The sequence below is a fragment of the Stegodyphus dumicola genome, chromosome 8, assembly GCF_044657685.1.
Source record: "Stegodyphus dumicola isolate Sdum_Otavi_A_Nest chromosome 8, ASM4465768v1".
In the NCBI taxonomy this organism is placed as follows: domain Eukaryota; kingdom Metazoa; phylum Arthropoda; class Arachnida; order Araneae; family Eresidae; genus Stegodyphus; species Stegodyphus dumicola.
Window position 1 is genome coordinate 18,615,531 of NC_140775.1, and position 23,449 is coordinate 18,638,979.

Genomic DNA, 23,449 nt, shown 5'->3' on the forward strand with positions numbered 1-23,449 from the left:
TTTTTATTCCCAACTCTATTTTCTTTTCATATTTAAAACGGATTACTTTTGAGATCGCCCTTCTCATAAATATTTTCCTATTTTTGAAACACTTTAAGATAACATGAGTTGCAGTGGCACCTTCACTAAATTTAAACCAAAATTAATAAATGTATTCTTTTGCATTGGCGTGTCTGCAGATGCAACAATAATATGTGTTATTTTGAAGAGGAAGATACCGAATGTCTTTCGATTAGGAAAACCTGATTTGTGGTTTTCTGACAAGTTGCAGCTTTTATATGTTTCAAGCAGAATAATGATATTAAGGCCTACCAGAAGTTATCTTTTATTCTTCTTAGAGAAAACAATCGTAAAGCAGTCTGATAAACATAGTATGAATGATAGTCTGTTATCAGTCTTCAGAATGAGAATGTTTTCTGATATGCTGGTAAGGACAAATTTGCAAATCATCATATGACAACAGATTTCTTTATCAGTAGCTCGTAATAATAAATAGCTAAGAGGCTAACAAGGAAATCATTGAGGCTCAAAGCGGGAGAAAATGGAAGTGAAAAGTGTGTTTGTTACGGGGGCCAATAGGGGCATTGGTCTGGAATTCGTGAGGCAACTGGTGGCTCTTCCAAATCCTCCGCGTTATGTTTTTGCTACCTACAGGAATCCAGACACAATTCAGGTATGTTTGTCCATCGCATGTAGAATAAAGCTTACATGCTTAGTTCGCGAATATTTTCTGTTGCTCATTTCTTAATGCATATTGTGGTTATGCAGCTTTTGCTAAAAAATTATAGTTTATTTGTTAGAATATGCCTTGAGGAATTTTTGAAATGGAATATGTTAAGCCCGTTTTACAGTACCTTTAAAAATTCAAATTGGCATATATTAACTGTATAAATAGTTAATTCTCGTTTGCATTTCAAAATATATTTTTTCTAATTTAAATAAACGAATGAGCTCACTAATAAATAAAAAATAGCATCTCACCGAGACTCAACATTAGGTGTTCCCAACGGGGTTTGTATTCACCTTTTGGGGGTGGAGCAAGGAATTTTGAAGGAGGTCAGTGATGATCGACTGTCGAATATGCACAGGTAGTTGATTAAGAAACTTTTATAAATAAAACTAAGAACTATTTATTTATATATAAAGTGGTATCACGAAATAAGGAAGAAATGTTACAAAATAAATATACGGAACAGCAACTGCGACAAATTTAATCTTGTTAAAATGGTCCAAAGAGAGATGATTGCACTGAAGGAGTATGTTTAAGCACAAATCTCATTAAAAACACATGGATTAGCAATAGCAGTGAAATTTAAAAGTCATCTGTAAGAAATATATTAAAATAAAAATTGTTACTGAACCAACATTATTGACGTTCCCTTCTTCGAACAAGCTTTAGTCAAGTCAATAATATTCAACATGAATAATTTTGAACGAGGTGATTTAAGAAATAAATTAAGCAATTTTATGCCAAATATTAAAAACTTTCATCAATACACGAAAAAGAGTAGCTATCACAGCAATAAAAATCGAAAGTTTGTGCAATTAGAACCTGATTTTTTTTTTTTTTTTTTCTGAAAACTTGTTTATATTTGTAAGCTAAAAAGTAACAATAAAACGGGAAAAAAAACTGAAATATTTCAGTTTCTATATTACGCCCAAAAGGACTTTTTTTTAACGTTTTGTGTGTTACCTTTATTTATTAAATATCATGTTCTTCGCACTTAAACCATAAAATTCAATTCAACAGCAGTATCACAAAATAATTTAAAAAGAGCATATCTTTAGAATTTCCGATACACAATCTCGCATACTGGATATAAATATTATTTTTTCCTCCTCTACATTGTTCCCATTGCTTGCTTTGAAATCGATGAGTTTGTTAATAAAAAATTCGCTGAGGTTTTACAAAATACGAAATAGATAATTAAACAAATTCCAAAATTGGGTTTCCAGATGCCCATATTCGAGTAGATGTCTACGTTATTCGGAATTCGATGTCTCTAGGTTCCGCTGTTTTTTCACAACAAGTGCAAGAAACATACATACATTCATGCAGATTGTTCATTATTTTATTTTTTTAAATATAATGCAGGGCTCTAATATTTGCTGGCAACAATCTGAAAAGTGAAACACCGTTTATAGTGAACCAACGCAAAATGCCAAAATGAAATTAATAGCCCTCCTGGGTAAATTGCCCTTTTCAGCTAATAATAAAACAAAAATCTAATAAACCATATTTTTTAAACTTTTGCTCATATTCTTAGTCTAATTGTTATCTTTAAGTTATTTATGTGCAGTTATTTGTATGATAAGCATGTTGTATGCTATATATTATACAGAAAAATGTAAGGATGTCGATAACGAAGGCCATTTTTTTTAAAAGGGGTCACTGGAAGAAAAAGGTTGGGAATCTCTGATTTAAGCACTTCTGCCTATACATGCATTTTCCTTCTTGTAATATTGTGTTTTCCATGATGTATATGACTGCAATTTGAAACTTGCAAATAAAAAATTACTATACAGGATTTATTTTCAGTACATTAAAGGCTCGAGAATAATTCATAAATAAAAGTTTTGAACACTGAAAGTTTCATCTAGATGCGAATGCAGTTTAATGTTTAAAAAAAATGCATGGAAAATTTATTTAGCTGTGAAGCTATTTTCTCCCGTTATTAGTTGAAAACTTTAATGAAATAATTGAAATAAATATTCTGTAAAATTATGTAAGGAAATGTAAACCATACGAATAAATGCATCTGTAATTGCAAAATACTGTTTTCAGAATGGGAGAAACATATGCGGTATTCTGCATCCTCAATGAACTTTCACGTGAAAAATCCTTACTTCAGGGACTTATAAACTATTTACATTTCAAATAGATACACACTAAAGAACGCATCAGCAACCTATAACCAGCGGGTCACCGATGATCCATTTCATAATTTCAAATGACCTAATCGAGTTCCGAAAATAAAGTAAAATAAATAAAAATGAATTATGAAACATAAATATGGAACGAGTATAAGAAGAATTATTAAAAAAACGAAATTAAGCAATAACTCCGACACTTTTTTACTTGATTTATTAAAAATAAAAACTGTAACATAATTTCAAAACAAAAGTTTGGCAACGCCGATCCATAACGCATGATTCCAAAAAAAATCTGGCTTTGCCCTTTTGCAGCATTTGATTCAACTTATAAATACGTGCAAAATTTTCACATATGATGGAATTTATTTTAAGTAAGAACAGAAGCAGCTTAACGACCGAAAATTCAGATGTTTGTATTTGTTTAAAAAAGATCAGCTACAAGCCAGATTTGACTAAAACTGACGTCACAAGTTCAGCATCAAAGCAGCCACTGGTATCGAATAGAAAAATTCATTCAGTTAATGATGCTTGTTTTATATTTTTTGTTTAAAGCGTATTGCAGTTATTTTCTCAACAAAATTTATCTTATTATTCACAAAGTAAGCCCGCTCTAAAAAGAAAATATTACTAATGCTAAACGTCTTCTTAATACACACATTTTGATTGATTTTGACCCGCATTCAGAAAAGGTTGCCGACACCTACACTAAAATAATTTCTGCTAGATAAATACTTTAAACTAAATAGCGAAATGCAAATAAATATTTCAAATAAGAACAAACATAATTTATTAAACTTATGTTACTGGTAACTGAAGCAAACTAAGAGCAGTATTAATTATTTCTTCAATGATAAAGAAGATGCCGCTTCATAAATGATAAATTGAAGTGGCCGTATAATTATGAGTATAACGCAATGACAAACACTGCATTCGTACTCTTCGAATAGCTTTCTGTAATTTTAATATAACTATTTCAAATGTAGCAGAACCAACAGCATAAGAGTGATACAAAGAAATGTTTTAAAACTGTAACGGAATTTTGTAATTTGTTGTGTTATGTTTAGCGAAATCTAATCACAAACTTTCCTTCAAAAGATACCAAAATTATGAAAACAGAGACTACATTTAAGCTAAAGCTGAGACCTTATTTGTTTTCTCCTAGCCTCTCCTCTTAATTTTCTCCTTAATATAGCCTCTCCTTATTTATACTTTTAAACTCTACACACTAATTACACTATATTTACCTCTATGCATAATTTATATACTTTAGCGTTGGACGAAAGGAAACAAAGAATCTTTGTAACATTCAGTACTAGATTTGAAAATACGTTTTCTTGAAAATTATTCCCAAATTGATGAGAAATACTCAAAATTATTCCCAAATTAGTAAGAAATCACACATTTCATCAACATGGTGGACAACAGTCTGTTAGCAAGAGCCAGTATATTCAAACAGTCTGTCTCTTCAATTCTGTTTTACAGATTTCCAACTTTCTCTTACACAAAATTTCAAGTACTGCCAACTACAGAGTAGTAAATTATTCTTAATAAATTAAAAATTTGTAAGAAATATACATTAAACGAACACAAAACGATAATAGATAAAACAAACAAAAAATAATGAATAAATACAAATAATTACATAATAATACGAAACAGATAAAATCCAATGGATCGCAAACCGAAGATATCACACAGCAGCAAATATGCATGAAATTTACTCTAATACATTTCGCTGAATGAAATGTACGAATCTGCAGAAGTAAGCAAGTGCATTTCTACACACATTTTCTTTTAAAACGATTAATGGTCCCGACTTGGGTAAAACGTCGGTAAGACAGCTTTTAAAATTTTAGCATCCTTTCTAAAACTATTTACTGAGATGTCTTAAAGCAGTTTTATAATTGAAGTCCGAAATTTTGTTATTTTAATTAATTAAAGCATAATGAATATTTTGCTGATTGAAAGTTTTTGTTAGGCACTTTTTTTTTTTTTTTTTTTTTTTTTTTTAAAGTTGGGTTTTATTTCTTTAAAGCCGTTTTACACATAAAACTGAAACTCTGTGCATGGAACAATTCTCATAAAACTTTATTTCAAAAAGCTTTTTAAATGAAAGTATATGCCTTCAATCAATACTGAAGGGGAAAAAAGAAGCTTATAATCCCTTTTCTCGGAAACTTGCTTAAAATATTTTGTAATAATTAAATAAGAAGGATAAGATAATTGCTCTTAAAATTTACAGGCAAAATTTGACACTTAGAGCTCTCAGAAAAATGCTAAAGAATGAGAAAAGTAAGCGTATTTGTACATAAAATTGAAAACTACTGTACTTTGCGTAAACCCTTTCACAATGAATGTTTTTTTACAGGCTCTGAAAGACATTAAAAGCTCTTCGAAGAATACGGAAGTAGTTTTAATCCAAATGGGTGAGTTAATAGGTGCATTAAAACATTTTTTGTATGTAGTATTTATTTCAGGCAGTTGAGATTATAAAAGACAATGCATGCATTTTAAATTTATTAAAGCATGCATTTTAAATTCACATATATACATATATATATGTACGTATTCATATATTAATCAGTCAATTAATATATTTTTACATATTAATTGACTGTTGTAGGTTCACAGTAAAATCAGGTGTTTAAAACTAGGTTTCAAATTAGGTTTTGTTTGCATTTTTCCATTTAGTAATTTTAATTTTTATTATGTACTGTAAAAATTTTGTTTTGGTTGTTGAGAGTTATTTTCATGTCGGGGTAATTGCTTGATATTTTGGGACTGCGTGTAAATAATGTACAAACTAGTTTTTATTCCTTTATTCTTTTTCTTTTAGTAATTTTACGCAAAAGATCAAGCGGAACGAAATATAAATTCAGTGGACCTGAATTCATATTTCGTTCATTAAATTTAAATTATTACCCCCTGGGAAGTCGATGTGAAGCACTAAATATGAGATCTGAAGGGTTAATATATGAACAATTATAATATGAATAATATTTGAATTTTCAGTTATAAAATATTTTCGTTCTTTCAACTAATCAAACTTTTTCAAAAATATTAAAAAAATCTTTTTAGCAATTTGCATCTTACTTTATCATAAAACTTAAGAGTAATTTTAATTTTAAATTTTCCCCGTATAGTATAATATATTATCTTCAAACACTGATAATAATGTAATCAGTATATGAAGATATTATATAAATTTATTGCATGGCGGTAATAATTAGCCTAGGCAGACAAGATTAGGTAGACGAAAATAAAGCTAAAGCGAAATCTTTACAATTTAACAAAACAAACGAGTACCGAAAAGGACTTTCATGTTTGAAAAAAGTTAAAAAAATCATGGATTTAAAAAATTATGTAGTTTTTAACAATTATGGATTATTATGATTTAAATTGTTTAATTTGTTAACATTTGCGAAATCCTTCTTCGATACTCGGGGAAAATAAAAGATGTCCCCAAAGGAACGCAACTTTTGAAATGCCCGCCATTTCTGTTCTAGTAAGTTGAAAGCACTGAACGTTACACGATTTTAATCTATTGTCTAAGTAATTAGAAGTGGAGTGGACAACAATTTCATGAAGAAAATAATGTTTAGTGAAGAGGCGCACTTTCTGTTGAACGGCTTCGTGAACAAACACCACAAATGCAGCATTTGGGGATCGTAAAACCCTAGTGTAATTATGGAGAAGTCTTTACATCCACAACGAATCACTGTGTGCTGTGGCATTTGGGATCAGGATGTAATTGGGCTGCACTTCTTCGAAGATGGCATCGCAAATCCTGCAATCCTCTTTACTCACAAAGCCGTTTAACAGAAAGTGCCCACGCTACTGAACATTATCTTCTTGATGAAATTGTTTTTCACCCCACAACTAACCACAAAGACAATAGGTGAAAATCGTATAACTTTCACAACTTCCAACCTATTAGAATAGAAATGGCAAGCATTTCAAAAGTTGCGTTCTTAGTGGAATTCCTCCCCCCTTACGTAACTTTGTTCATATGGATCTGCCTTACGCTTACGAGTCCTTTACAATAAAAATGAAATAATGGAAAGGTAATTCGTGTAAGCCTTATCACATAATTTTTCAGATGTCACGAAACTGGAAATGGGAGCTGCTCGAAAAATTGTGGAAGACCATGTAGGAGAAGATGGACTTAATCTTCTCATTAACAATGCCGGAGTAGCAGAAGTGCAGCCTTTTCCTAACGTAACAACAGATAACTTACTGAAACACTTCAACGTCAATACAGTGGGGCCTATAATGATTTTTCAAGTAATGCTATGAAAATTTTATTCTCTTTAATTTCTTGGAAATGGATAAAAGTGTCTGGTCTAATTTATATTATGTTTCATGCATCAGAAAATTTAAGTTGTATATTAGAATTGAAAATAGAGTTCTACCAGTATTTAATAATATATTGTGTGTTTGAACAGTAGCCGGTTTAGACTGCATCTAATTTTGGTCCGCATAAAATTTTGAATTGCTTATTTATACTCGACCATATTCGGTTTATAAATATTTATAAGTATTTTATATTGATAGCTACTCTAAGACTTATGCGTACGGTTATGAGAAAATCACAGCAATACCTTAATTAATGCGTTAAAGATATCTGCTATGGTTAAGTTCTGATGCGGATATAATAGTACCGCGTTCTATCTGTACAAGTTGGAAGTACTGAATTTACTCTGAAAAGCGCCGAAACGTAGATCTGAGGATTTATAATCCCCTACAAATGCAGCTAGACCAAAAACATTTCGAGACAGTGCTTAAGTATAGGACAGCTATAGTTACTTGACGCAGAATTATACATTTTCAAAATATTTTAAGACTAAACATAGAAAATAACGCTTTTACATTTATAAAAAACTATTTTTTTTTTAAATTAAGAAACAATCAAATGCTAAGGTGGAAAATTCTTAGGTTTTTAGGAAGTTCTCTCAAAGCGCTTTAAACATTTTTGTCATTTACATGAAGTATGTGTAAGCAAAAATTTTCTTATTTATGAATTCAGTTAAATTTAAAAAAATTACCTGTAGAAAATAAGCGCAAAAAATGGTCTGTCATCATTTTTAAGGAAAAATGATTTGAAACTTAAAAATTATTAAATGAAAATTTTACGTTACACTTATGGTTACAAGTTTAAGATTTTCAAAGACCTTAATAGTATTTTACAGTATATTACTACTTGCTTTGCTACGTATTTCTGTACTGAGTATCCATAGTGTTAAAATTTTTAATTAAACACATTAGAAAAACTAAAATAATACTTTCCCTAATACTACTGTATTTTGATGAACGAAACATATTTGTCAAGTTGCTTCTAAATTATGATTTTGAAGGTTTAAAATGCAACGAAAATGCTAGTTATGAACACACTGTAGCGTTAAAAATATAATAAAGGAGATATGAGATTATTATTCACTGATTACTGCAGAGAGAAAACTGGCAGGAAAGAGAATCTGCTACAATAGAAAATTTTTTGTAATGTTAAATATTATGTTTCAGAAATGTTCTATTACTTATTCTTAATCTAAATTGACCTTTGATATTTAATACTTGCATGCTGATATATATATGTAGTATTTTAGGACGCGTGGGAGCGAAGACATCATGGCTCGATGGTTATTAATGTTGCTGGCATAGAGATAGAAAGCGTAGCAGAAGAATGAAGTCAAACATAGCTGTAGATTCAACACATAATTTTATATTTTGATGAATAATTTTGGGGGGAATGTGTAGGATACGATATGGAAGAAAATGATTAATTTTAATTTTTCAATAGTCTTTTTTATTCCCCATCTTAATTTGAATATCTCTCCTTTGTGTTTTAAATTATATATAATAAATTTTTATGCACTGCGTCTTTCAAAATTAATCCTACATGCTTAAGTAGTTCTGTAATGTAGTAGATAGTATCCTATATAATCACATTAAAGAAAGTTTTGTCTTTAAATATCACTGCTACTAACACGCGCGGCTCCTTTTCCTGCTTCGCTCACTGCTTTCTAAGACACGCAACAGCTGCTGCTTCACCTCGTTCTTTGTCTATAAACATGCAAGCTATATAAAATTGTAGAGGTGCATAGCCCACCCATAAAGATTATGTGCGAACCTATTTATGCGTATCAAGGCTTGCTAGGAAATAAAACTATGTTGAATCAACGCCACGTCTGCTACTCATTTTAATTTGTCTACAACTCCTTCTGGAATCTAAAGTGTGTCATCTGGAAACCTAATTCGCATTAGGTCATCTTATTAACCCTGCAATGCGGTAAGCTCTTGTCCGGTCGTTGTCCAGAATTTAAACAAAAAAGCCAGCTCTATAAATACTTTTTGCTGAAACGCCCACTCTCTCTTGCCTGCCTTCCTCTCGCTGTGCTAACGTGCGTTGCTTAGTTGTTCGTTTCATCCATTATCTCGAAATATGATAAATTGTGGGGTGATTGTCGCATTCATTGTGATATGTAAACCAACGCAGTATATGTCCAAAAATATTATTCGTCAGAAATAAAATTTATGTAGTGAATTTACAGCTACGTTTTTCTCCAGGTTCCATTCTTCTACTACGCATCTTATCTATATTCTGGCAACATCTATAACCATCCCGGTCATTACTAAAATATAACTGGTGTCTTCTTTCCCACGCATCCTAAATTTATTACATATATATAATTTTTTCAGTGGCATTTAAAACATTTTTTATTGTAAAAAAGGACTGAGTTGCACGTAATTCCAGTGTATTATTATCAAATGATTTCTAAAGTTTCATCTATTACTTTTGAAGATATATTATCAGAACCGCCGCCTTCTCTTTCTAAAATCTTAACACTTTATGAAAGCAAATTTGTATTTCCTACGTTATGTATTTATGTATTTCCTTTATTCGCAGGACTTGTATCCTACTCTTCTAAAAGCTGCGGAACATAGAGATAGTAGTTCTGGAATGAGTGTAAACAGAGCAATGGTCCTTAACATAACTTCCATGGCTGGCAGCATCACTAGAGCCGGAAAGGAATTTGTTCAAGACCTGGCAGTACCAGGATACAAAATCAGCAAGGTCAGTTGTATTATAAATTACTTCTTAATGTAATTATAATTTAGAAGAAAGATAAATTTTTGTTCGTTTCAAAGCATTTTTAGGCTTCCAAAGTGTCGAAGATAGAACAGAAAATAGCCAGAAGTTGCTGAATAGTTTAAATCTGGAATTTGGTTTCATGTGAGCAATGGAATCGAATTGTTCTGGGATTCATTGCATAAAATTTAAGGTTTAAGAGTTATTACAATTATTTAAATCCATCTTCAAAATAAGAATTTTTCACTTCAGTTCACGTCTCTCAGCGTTTGTTAATACCTTCGACGGGATTGCAGATCCTATCATTTGAGAACATTAACTTTAAGCGAAGTTGTGTTTTTCAGTGTTTTCACTTTGGTAAGCTGATTACTGAAGTCGAAAAATAGGCAGAAATATGTTGGTAAAGGATTTGGTAATTACAGTGAACGCGGAGAGATAAAACTTATACTTGGAAAGATATTAATATTTCATTCGAACTTCGAACAATGATATTTGGATATAAGTCTAGTTGTGTAATAATGCCCAAGACCTATCGATTTAAAAGTTGAAATTTAATACCACTAATAACCTTGATATGATACAAATACGAGTAACGTACAATAGCTTGTTTTTATCGCTATTGTTGTTTTCTGAATTTTTAAATGTATGGAGAATGTGATATCCTTTTGCTCGCCATCTGTTCTAAAATTATGGAAAACGTCAATGACATTCGAAGATTTTCAAACGAGGTACAAGATTATCGCCAAAAATCTATTCATCATTTAATTTCTTAATAATTACGATATTTCACACATCACCAATTACAAAACACCCGATTCAGTGTACTGGGATGTATTAAACAGATAACATTGCATAACAGGACGAATCTATGTCTCAAGCATTGGCCGATTAATCTATTAATTAATTGAAGAACAGCTTTGAATTTTTACGTATGTACGCTTTCCTATACAAGCAACCTCCATCTATTTATATGCATACAACATGTTAATGATTAATATTCATATATTATAATATTGTTGCGTGCGTACGGGTTCGTTATGAAATGAATGCACAAGTCCGATGAAAAATGAACAAAAATTTATTATTATCACAATAAAAATGCTTAAATTTTCTCAAATTATCAAGCAGTATTAAAATATCTCACAGTAGTTATCTTTTAACTAATCAAATGTCCAATAGAACGTAATTCAAAAACAGCTAAAGAAAGTTAATTCGCGAATTCGCTACAATCAACAAGAGCAGTTTTCTAAACAACAACAAACTAAGCAACTCCACGAAGAGATGTTTTCCTCCTTTTATAAGATTTTAAAAATCACGCGCTAGAATTTTCTAGTACTTTCTCGAAATCAAAAAGAGATATTTATTTATTTAATGCACGCGCTCTTGTATTTTCAATTTTCCGGCTTAGCTTTCTTTTAATATTCGTCACGCGCTACACTGCGAGAGAAATAAAACCATTTAATTTATAATTGAACTAACATTAGCTTTTTAAATACAAAATTCGTAACAATATCACGCGCTGCACTGCGAGAGAAATAAAACCATTTAATTTATAATTGAACTAACATTAGCTTTTTAAATACAAAATTCGTAACAATATAATACATGCATATGTTATAATATTCATATATTTTATATAACTATGTACTAAAAATTAGGAAATTCTTCTATTATTTTAAATTTGCATAATTTTTTGAAAAAGTATTTTTCTTTTACTAAATATTATTTAAAGATTTAATGAAATACGCAACTGTGATTGCCTCTATGAAATAAATATTTTTATTAAATGTTTAACTCTGTAAAATATTTACATTAATTTTTTTGTGTAATTTCTATAGGCTGGTTTGAACATGGCCATGCGCTGTTTCGCAGCCAATGTAAAAGATAAAGGCATTCTAGTTGTCATGATGTGCCCTGGATGGGTAAAAACTGACATGGGCTCTGAAAGAGGTGAAATTACAGTGGAAGAAAGTATTTCTACTATGTTCCAAACTCTTCCAAAACTAAACGACACGCATCAAGGATTGTATATGGACCGATTTGGAAACGGATATCCGTTCTGAGAATTTACAAGTCAGCGATAAACACTACCAGCATTAAAGACTTCCTTGAGTCCACCATACATTTCTATGCATTAACATACTAAAATTATAACTTTTTAACCCCTAATATATAAGCAACATTTTGAATTAGATAACTATTTTTATTAAGCAGCTTAGAAATAAGCGTAACAAAAATTTCGATTGAGTTTTCAGATTCTCATTTGTCAAAATCTAGTTCTCGAATAGTCTTTTACTTTATGAATCACGTTGTACTGTCTATGCAAAACTCTAATCATTACAATATCATGAATAATTATCTAGCAATTATTTAAAATTTAGGTGTTTTAAATTTCTATGCTTTTTAAAGAAATTTTAAATGCACCCAAATGTTTCTGTGTAATAATTAATAATATACTTTTCTTTCAATTATTTTGTGCAATAAAAAATGATTTGAAAAATCAATTCCATGCAAGAAATAATTGAAATAAATGAATCGTTCGGTATATTGTGAAAATAATTTAAGCAATTTTTTAGAAGTGTTTCCTATGTGAGACCCTTAACTGGTAGATAATTCATGATGAACCTGAAGTTTTCTTCTCACGTTTTTTTGTTCGTTATTTCAACTCAATCCAAAATACTGAAGAACGTCTGATCTAAATTATTTTCTTTCTTGTTGTATTCTAACAAAAATGTTTGAAATGAAGAGCGTATTGACACTGATCAGCAAGAATGCGTTTGATGGAATGACTATCAGGCATACGATAATATGGGAATGGCTGCCGAGGATTTTGAAATATCATTATATTTGCTACCTGTTTGTGTAGTGAATGACGAAGGCTGTTGATTTAAGCGACTTTATTATAAGGCCAGATTGTGCTGACCCTGAAGCTTGGGTCGTTTGTCTCCGAAACAGTTCGTCGGATGTTCGCGAGGTGCCGTCTTGAGTACTTAGGAAATGTAACAGAAGATATGTGACGTTGATAGTAGATGCCGAAATGTTGGAAGTCGACGCTTGATCACTGAATGAGGACATTGGGAAACTGTCCCGTTTGGTAAAGGCAGATAGCTAGCAGACCGTGACATTGCTCACAATTGAATAAAATGCAGGTCCAAGTATATATTATCGTACCTGAACCCACAAATTTTCGTACTTTTTTAGATACGGGACCTCTCAGAGCAGAATCCCGATCATGTACTTCTGAGACACTTATGAATGCAATGGACCCGTAAATATTGTAATTGGATTATACAGTAATGAAAAGGAGTTGCCCAGTCAAATAAATAACGACTTCTTCAATATCATGGCATAATTGCAATATGGATGCTGTCATCCAAGCGAGTTAATTGACAGATGTACTGCAAGACAAACTGGTCGATGACGGAGTTATTATACTTAGGACGAGGTTCTGATAGGCGTTACTGCTTCTCTAGAATCCTGTCGTTCTTGCAGAACACACCAGTTGTCGTTCTTGCAGAACAAAAACTGCGGAATATGTGACCAGTTACACTCTTGTATAATTTCTGTCTTTTCCACCACAGATGAAGTTTTCCAATACAATGAAGTTTCTTATCGTAAAGCCGGAATTTAATACAGTGAACTGAGGAACAAGAAACAATGCTCATGAACTTCTGAGTGTCTTCGTGATGTAAATGGTAGTTGGCAGTCGAAAGATTAGGAATTTCAATTCCAGGTAAAGCACAGTTAATTTTCTCCTGTTTCATGACCCCAAAAATATATAATATACTCTAGGAAGTGGCATCGACTAAAAATAAAGTGGTTAATAATAGGTCACCAAGTGAATAAGGTGAGTGCATCTCCTTCCTCCTTAGTCGCCTTTGAAATGGGGTAGAATATAAATAATTTCCGCCTTCGTGATGTAAGTGGTAGCATGGCTGCCTATCAGTTCTGAAGTATGAATCTGTGAACGCATCCTGAATTTTTGTGCTTTATATTTTGAAAAGCCTAATTCACTCTATAACCAATTCTTAGATAAATGTTTAAAGGCATAGAATTCGTTTACATCAAAAATCTGAAATATAATCAAAATATAGGAAATGAACAAGTTTAATATTTGTGGGGTGTCCGAATCATATCTATTCCGCCTAAAAAGAAGAAACAAATTATTTATCTTGCACTTTCATTAAATGTAAAAATTCACATGGTCGTTGAGATCACATTAAGTTCTTATAATTTGATTTTAAAGGGCTACATCAAATATTGTTGGACTTTACTAGTAGGGGAAAAAAAAAAAGGGGTCTTTTCAAAGCAGTTTTACTGTGTATACTAGGTTTCTTTAAAAATTCTGTAAGAAATACGCCTAGAGATATTTATTCACGTATTAGTTTCGAAAAAATGGGAACATGAATTACTCTTTGGAACAGCTAAGTTTTGTAGCATAAAAGCAGTCGTAGCTACATTATGTAAAGAAAGCCTAAATGTTTATTTAGACATACACAAATTGAATTACGTTGGACGAACTAAATAAATAATGTGAATACTCTAAAAAATAACACTGCGAATGAAAGAAAGCATATATTTTTTCTTATGTTTACCATCACTACATTCCCAAATCATAATGGAGAAAGTTGCAGATGTTTTGAAATAACATCAATAAAACTTAAAGTTAAAAATAACACGTCGAATAATGATTATTTGAGAAGTCAAACAACAAGAATTACGTAATACTTGTAAATTTTGCAGGACTAGTTTCTATGATTTAACTACAGAACCACCTTCTTCAACTGCCTAAGCGCAAATGAAAGAGATAAGATAAGACTGGCTGGAAAATAGTTAAGCGGAATTTTCTGTTAAGTATGGTTTTCTGACCAACAGTGCTGGGCAACAGAGGATTTCTGTGTTTACTTCTCCCTAACATATGCCTCATCTTCTTTAACACGAAATTTTATTTAAAGGCTTTCTTAATTTAACGAATGTAAATTAAACCAAATTCGCAAGGAATCCTGTAAATACCCCAGGAATTCATATTCGGAATGGGGTCCTTAAGTATGGAACTGGAATTTTATTGGCAGGAGATTTATCTCATTCATTTGCACTAAAGCAGCTGATGGTTTTGTTGTTAAACCATCGAAACTAGTCCTGCAAAAATTTACAAATATCACCTTGATTCGCGTTGTTTGACTTCTCCAATAATCAATAAAACTGCCAATCTCGAATTTTTGAAACTAGTACATCATCACATTATAGTTTCACAGCTGCCTAATTTAACTTCCACATCAAAATTTTCCAAATAAATAAAGAAATAATGAAAACTATAATATAACATTTTAATAAAGAAAAATATAAATGTAAATTGAAACTGAGCGAAATTTCTAAGATTAGACCTGCTTTTGAGCACTTAACTCAAAATAAAGCATACTTCCTTTGAATGCCTGGTTTCAGAAAAAAAAAAAAAAAAAAAAAATATTACCTTAGAACTGATTACGAAAATATCTGGTAAATAAAAACAATAAATTACTGATTGCTGTTTGTATTGAGAAAACATCGTACATTTAGATTTAAAAATAAAAAATTACGTTCCAATAAAAAAAAATTACATCCATTGCAAACTAGCATTTTGTTCCTCATTATTCTATTTTCGCTTTCCAACACAAGCAAATTTCCCAATGATAATACTTCAGCTTAAATTCGTGGTATAATATTCAAATTGCGCAATTATTAGTTGAAAGGGGCTTTGTCCCTGAAGGACTATTGTTTTCGTTTTGCGATTTTGCGTTGAATCACTATAAATTTCCTTTTCACTTTTCAAACTGTTGCCACCAAATGTTAGAGTCCTGCATTATATTTGAAGAAATTAAATAATGAAAAATCTGCATAAATGTATGTCTATTTCTCGCATTGTGATAAAACAACGGTAAACAGAGCCATCGAATTTTGAATGACGTAATCCTCCTACGAATATGGGCACGTAGAAGACCAAATCTGAAATTTGTAATGTGTTTTATTATCGATTTCATATTTCGTAAAACTTTAACGAATTTTTGAGTAACAAACTCAACGAAAGCGAGCAATAGCAACAATCTACCGGAGGAAAAAAAAAAAAAAAAAAAAAAAAAAAAAAATCTCCAGCGCAACGAAATTGTGTGTCGAAATTCTAAAGATAGGCTCATTTTAAAACTACACTCATGTCCATAAATTAAGGATAACTCGAAACTCTAAAATAAATATATCACCTGAAAATCACTACACACATCTTCAAGAATCATGTGCACATTTCAGGAAGTAACCAGATGACACCGATGATACGTCACAATGACGAGAGTGTGAGAGTGATATAGTATAAGGAATACAGGCAAAGAAGTAAAATTGTTCGCAGGCGCTTTATAAGCATTTCAGTGCAATAACGGAATAGTTATGATACAAAGGACGCATTTGGATGATTTTTTACGTGGTAGAATTATCGGCCGTCTGGAATGTGGGCGTACCCAACTGGAAGTATCAGACGAACATGGAATTGCCCAGAGTGTCATCTCCAGGCTTTGGCAACGATTCCAAGATGATGGTAACGTGAGTAGACGTTACAGCACAGGTCGCCCCAGAGTTACAACGCCGAATGAGGACCGGTATTTGGCAGTTGCTGCCAAAAGAAACAGACGGAGCACAGCCTCAGACCTGTTTCGTCAGCTCTCTTCAGCCACTGGTACGACAATTTCAAGGCAGACCGTGTACAGACGCTTAGGGCAGATTGGTCTATATGCTCGTAGACCTGTCAGATGCCGTGATGTTTTCCGACGAGTCCAGGTTTAGCTTGCAGTCTGATTCTCGCCGGACTTTCATACCTGAAGAGCTCCAGGTACACGTTACCACCAAGAAAACATCATTGAACGACACTGTTACGGTGGTGCAGGAGTGCTCGTTTGGGGTGGAATTATTCTGGGTTCCTGAACTGACCTGCATGTTCAAATTGGAACCATGACAAGCCAAATCTATCGGGACGTCATTCTAGAACAACATGTACGTTTGTTTCGGAGCGCCATGCAAACATCGTATGCGAATGCCTTCAATCGGAGGATATCACCCGTATGGACTGGCCAGCATTCTCACCGGACTTGAATCCAGCAGAGCACGTGTGGGATATGCTTGGCCGACGAGTTGCAGCCCGTCAACCTCCTCTTACATGTCTACCGGAACTTCGGAGAGCATTGCTTTTTGAGTGGTGTAACATCCCCCAAGATCAGATCGATAATTTGATACTCAGCATGCCTAGGCGTTGTACGGACTGTATTGCATCGTCTGGGAGACATACAATGTATTAACAATTATGCCAACCATGTAATATTGGTTTTTTGTAAATAGGTTTTTTTTTTTTTTTTTTTTTTCTTCTCTAGGGAGAATATCAAACATATAGCATCTTTTTTTGCTCTTTACCTTTGTTTAATAAATAAGCTTTACAAATAAGTCAAATTTATTTTCCTTCTAACTCTTCCTTTGCCTGATTTTGCATTATGCTTAATTTATGGACATGAGTGTACTTTGCGACATTAGTATTGAACTGAAATCTCTGGTTTAAGTGCGAAGAACATGATATTTAATAAAGGTAACACACAAAACGTTTAAAAAACGACCCTTTGGACGTAATTTAAAATCTGAATTTATATCTGAATCTTTCAGATTTTAATTTTTTTTTTTAATCGGATATGCATTGTGTCACTAGTTTCCTTATTATCCTTAACGCCAGACGGGTTTGGTAACTGCCTGTTTCAGGAAAAAAAAAAAAAAAAAAAAAAAAAGATAACAAGTAGTAAAGAATTGATCTAGAATAAAATATGTTACTGATATAGCATTGTCGGGATTGATACGTAATATTGCCCGAAATACTTCACGTTGCTTTAAAATTCCGCTGAAGAATTTTGCACATATTAGATGACCATTTTTGTCTTAAATTTAATAAGTTTTTGATCCACTCACATCAGTTTTTGATCAAACTCTAGGTCGCTGATTACCAAAAATTCTTTTAGAAGCATTTAAAGAAATTAAAATTATCTCGAGATGAATTCTTGCACATTAATGTCAAGATTTATTATCTAAAAGTTTTAAATAAGGCATATATGTTAAAAACCTAATATGATTCCTTCGGGGAAATAACTGCGAACTTCCAAGTTTGCACTGATGCCTGGAGTATTTCTTATGCTGCATGTGTTTTCATGAGATCAAAATTGTTTTTGTGCGAAAATTAACACTGAAGGAACGAAATGATAGGCGACTGCATTTTACCTAGGATGGAGCTTGCAGAATGCTGTAAAGGACGAATTCGTATATGATGCATCCGTTCCCCATTTAAAGTCCGGTTAAGTTGCAACTTCATGAGTACTTTTTGGTAGATGAGAAAACTTTGCGAACTGACAGTTTTCGTTTTATACAGAGAAAAAGATCAACCATTTAACATTCCAGTAGTGTAGATGTATACCACCAGAAAAGTAAATCAGGCCTATAACAATAATTGATTCACATTAGTGATATGGACGATCTTGATTAACTGAATCGTCAAGTTGAAATGGCCTTCAGATGAACTGGTTTTCCAAAGCGTGGTAAAACATTTGGAAAGAAGCGAGATTCGGATTTTTAATCACAGCATTAAGATAATAAATTTACGTGACAAACAATTAAATTTAAATTTTTAATTTGATTTCATTACAAGTTTGTGTATTTAGTGTGTTTAATACAGATCTCTCAACTTCTACTATAGGTCGGGGATTAAAAATGATTTAAAAATTGATAATCGCAACTTGTAACTATTGTATTATTCCAGTCTGACAATTACGAATGTACTTATGCTCAATAACATATTAAAAACCGTATGGATGTTAAGTAAATGAAATAAAAATATGATAATTTTATTTAATATGTATAAAGATATGTAGAAGATTAAATTAAATTTCGCAATAACAAAAATTTTCATATCTAACACAAATATTTACTACTATTGTCTACAAGCGTGCATTTGAAACAATAATAAATATTATTGTATGCATCACTTTCGAAATGCAGAATCACTTTGAAGTTGATCAGGCTTCTTTATCAAAAATACAAAGAGACGCATCTCTTTTCTAGATGTCGGAGTGGATATGGCTGTTCCGTTGTTGTGCAGAGAAGTGTCAAATTCTGCTAAGCCAATGTGTATAATTTATCGTGCTATTGTTCTGAAACTCGGTATTTTCATCAAATGAGGCCTTTTCGCCTTGTTGTACCGGTTTACAGCTAATTTGATGGAGACGCGATATTATTTATTTGGATAATGGAATAAATTTTCAGAGTCACTAGTTCATTTAAGAAACTCTTATTAAATCATATCACATCGAAAGAAAAGTCAGTCCTCTTATCCGTCAACGGGAAAAGACTACTCTGCGTCATTGTGTAGCTTTCAAGATGGACTTTTATAGAAGTCCCTTTATTGTTTCTCCACTAAGAACTCTGGTACTTGGTGCCATTAAATAGATCCTAAGCTGGACTCATAGTGAAGGCCATTTTGGGATTTTGCGCTCAATTCAGAAGTTCAGTAATTTATGGCTATTATTGTAGAATTGAACGTAATTTTTCAGAATTTAGTTTCTCTCAGATCCTGTTGCTTGTAGAAGAGATATGTGTACGGCATTCCTCATGCTAATCATCTTGAACAGCACAGCTTTGAAAAGGAATAGGATTTCACGATAAATTTAAGAGAAACATGAGATATAGCTTTGATAGAATTAGGTTTCAAGAAAATGGAATTTTCGAAATACGTTAATGTTATATTCAGAGAAAAATTTAACTTTGATAGGATTAATTTCACATAAAACGGCAAGGTTCATGGCCTAAAATTAGAAACTTTCCATCGTATTATTATGAAAGCAACAAAAAGTTATTTTTCCTTTCCCAAGCACAATTTTCCTACATTCTGAAAGCTCAAAGCAAAGAATTCTGTCCTACATCGCTATATGATAAATCACTGAGAGAGAAAATAATTATAACAATACATCGCATTATCAGAATTTGATGTTTTTAATAAAAAAAGTTTAAATTTTTAAATTTTGTGATGGTAGGAAGGTGTTTGAAATTAAACCACATAATTGAAATGAATTGAAATAAATACTAACATTTCTCTCTAGTACCGTCATCATGCTTTGCACATTTTTGATTTTACATCGTTGTTAGAACAGCTGCAAGTTTCATTGTTTGCGTCTGTGAGCTTTCATTACCTAAGTTTTAATGCTTTACAAGGCATTTTCTCCGCCTTTCCAGCATGTCTTCGTGGTGCAACGATAGCACACTTAGCGTGTATTCGAGAAGTCCACGTTTGAGTTCCGGCGAGGACACAGCGCATTTTTCACATCTTCTGCTTCAAAATAACCTAATAACTCTATAACTTATAATGACATAATATATCTTGATTTGAAGTTTTTGTTATATTTTAACTTCAAATATTTTTATCCTGGTTAGGTGGAAGGAAGAAAGAGAAGGTTTCGTTTTCCAAGGAAGTATTATTTCTTTGATGTGTCTAAACAAGTAGCTGTACTCAGTCGTATATTACCTTTCTCGATTAGATATTATTAGAACCAATTATTCCGCAAGAGCTGATAAAAATTTTCAATACACTAATAAATTTATTAAAGATCAGATAACTGCATTACCAATTACTACCAACTAGTACTAATAATTATTTCAAAATTGCTGGTACAGCAATTTTCAACTTACGGCTTTTGACCATCGATTTAAATGTATTCAACTTAACATAAATTTGTGCTGATTGTTGGAAAAGGGGGGAAAAAAGATACATTTCGCAACAGAAGAACAGGAAGAATGACCTTGTTTGCATTAACTATACATAAGTTACGCTATCTCGGAAGTCACCGAAATGTATCTCATTAATAAAAAATATGATTAGGATAATAAATCTATGTTAATGGTTTATTTCTCTGACAAGAACTTTAACTACATTTTTTAATCATTGTAACAGATTAAAAATAATTTTTAACAGCACATGATGTAATACTAATTTTCTCTTATAAGAAAAAGTGATTGTATGCACTATTAAGCAAAAATTAATAATGACACAACGAAAAGTAATTTGACAATGCTTAATGGTCGTCAAAACGAGTATTAATTAAAAAAAGTGTAATGTTATTACAAGAGTTATTAAGTACATTTGAAGATATTTAATTTTTGTACAAATCTTGAAAATGTTTATTTCATGAACATATATGTATAAGTAATAATTCTCTAGATGACCTGAAAATCAGAAAAGCAGCTATGTAGATATTTAAGATGACATAATGGAGAAGAAAAACTTTAGCAGAGGTAGCGTTGATCCAACACTGCGCTAAACACCCCGCAATTTTATACAGCTTACACCTCTTTAAACAATGGCCATAAACAACATAGGCCAGAGATGCATGTTGGCAAGATGCAAGCGAAGTAGGAAAAAAAAAAAAAAAAAAAAAGGACTGCGCAACTGTTAGCAGCGGTATTTATAAATTTGGTTCCTTTGCTTAAATGTTGAATTGCAATTGGATAAAAATATCCTCAGTGCTACTCTACATTATGATTAATTTTTAGATGACGCACTTGGTAGTTTTAAGACAAGGGGACGCAGCCAAATTAAAATGAAGAATTAAAAGGAAAAAGACTATTCTTTTAAAGTTAATAATTTGCTTTCATATTTAAAATCTTACACATATCAAAGAATCAAAGTTGACATTTCTTAAGCCATGATACTGGTTTCATTTCGTGAGTTGAAACGTATTGTAAAAATAATTATCTCATGCCAAACCTACATGACGTTTATCGACCTCGCTTAAAACAAACAGTTACATAAAAAGCAAGCGTTATCTGCAAGATATAAAGGAAAGCTGAAAAAGAAAATAATATAGGAAACTGATATTACCTCTCATATCAACAGTTCCTGCTTCATTTTTAATTTTCATATACAGAATTGGTTTTAATCTATTAAGTACAGTTATTATTCAGAACATATTGAATAATTAAATAGGGTGGCATCACACATTTGAGATGCTATTTCTGATACTGAACTATAAAATAAATAACCAAAATATGCTTAAACAGTTTTGCTCCCACAACGTACTTCCGACGCAAACTGTACACGACTATATGTAATGAGAATAAATGAAAGCGTCAAAAGCAGTTCTATGAGGCTAACGAGTGTCAACATCAGTTGCACGAACAGCCTTCAAAAAAACATAATTAATGTAACAAATGCCGTCTTCCCTGTTTTGTTTGAAAACTCGGACTGAAGTAAAATTTTGGCATAGATTTTACTCCCTAATTAAAATACTCAAATTATAGAACGGCAACTTACATTACATATTATTACTACGGTTTTTTTTTTATTTAGATAAATTTACTGTGAATACTCAGAAACTGCTTTAAAATTCAAATAATTATTTAATGATAACAAAGTTTTGTTAATTACCGAAACCATTACAGAATGCTTACTCTTATTTGCAATAACGGTTTTCTAAAAGCGTATAGTTCTATCAATGATCGTTTAGAATAATTATTTTTCATTTGAATCCGTATAGAGTAGACACCCATGGATTTTTGCGATAAGCAATTTACTATATGCAATTTCCTCTTTGATGACATTAAAGATTAGAATATGTTATTCCCAGGAATTCTGTTTACCAAGCAAATAGGCTCAGAATTAATCAAAATGAGAAACGTTATTTTAAGAGAATGGGCTCTTTAATTACGTAAGAAAACAATGCTTTTTCAAGACCGTCACTGTCTCCTGAGTGTGAATCAGCATTCTCCAGGAGTCGAAAGTTATTTCCAAATTTTAGCTGTTCCGTTTTGCTGTATGTTCTGCTTTGATGTGTATTTTCTCTGTAACTGTTCCTGTGCTCTGTTAATAAATACTTTTAGAGATATATAAGAAACGGTTTATGGAAGAACGGTTGCAGTGATATTAAACAGCAGGACAGACAGCTGCTCCACACAGAAGGAGGACTTCTAGTTTAGCGTCTGCTAGAAAAAATATAGATTTCAATGCAAACTTTTGACTCACATTCTGCGTTGATCATGTTGAGATTAAAGATTTAAAAAGGCATTGGAATGCAGAAGATGAAGGTATAACTGTACATGATGAAAAAAAAATTCTTAAAGGTACACAGTACCATTATAATCATTCACCTTCATGCATAGTGAGAGGGCTTAATTAACGAGATTCTTGTCTAGTTTTTTTTTTCTTCATATCAAAATCCGCGCCAGTAGAAGAAGCTTCTAATGAAAACTTAGCAATAGCGGTGACATCAATGCTTATAACTGAAGCTGAGCGAGTGAGTGAGTGAGAGATTATGGCGCAAAACCAAAGATGATTATAACGCGCCAAACACGAGATGGGGTGATTACTATTGATGAAGTTAAAATACAATAAATAAAAACAAGTAGACAAATGTGCCAAATCCAGAATTATGAAGTCATATAAAAACAAGT

The 23,449-nt window shown here is 31.9% G+C and overlaps 2 protein-coding genes across 3 annotated transcripts in view; one reads left to right on the top strand and one right to left on the bottom strand.

The window, feature by feature from the left end:
- The window catches only part of LOC118202111 (calcium-binding protein E63-1-like), a 710,926-nt gene that overhangs the window by 326,750 nt on the left and 360,727 nt on the right, over nt 1-23,449 (bottom strand). The window lies entirely within an intron of this gene.
- LOC118194917 (uncharacterized) lies at nt 513-12,465 on the top strand. Its single transcript, XM_035366128.2, has 5 exons — nt 513-673; nt 5,243-5,300; nt 6,974-7,158; nt 9,779-9,946; nt 11,800-12,465. The coding sequence occupies exons 1-5, from the start codon at nt 542-544 to the stop codon at nt 12,022-12,024; spliced, it is 768 nt and encodes a 255-aa protein (XP_035222019.1). The 5' UTR covers nt 513-541; the 3' UTR covers nt 12,025-12,465.

What these genes read in the sequence shown, in the direction of transcription:
- LOC118194917 (XM_035366128.2), top strand. Translation starts at nt 542, where the DNA reads ATGGAAGTGAAAAGTGTGTTTGTTACGGGGGCCAATAGGGGCATTGGT. An exon ending in AGTAGTTTTAATCCAAATGG is followed by an intron (nt 5,301 to 6,973) that starts GTGAGTTAATAG and finishes ATAATTTTTCAG; the next exon opens with ATGTCACGAAACTGGAAATG. An exon ending in CAGGATACAAAATCAGCAAG is followed by an intron (nt 9,947 to 11,799) that starts GTCAGTTGTATT and finishes TAATTTCTATAG; the next exon opens with GCTGGTTTGAACATGGCCAT.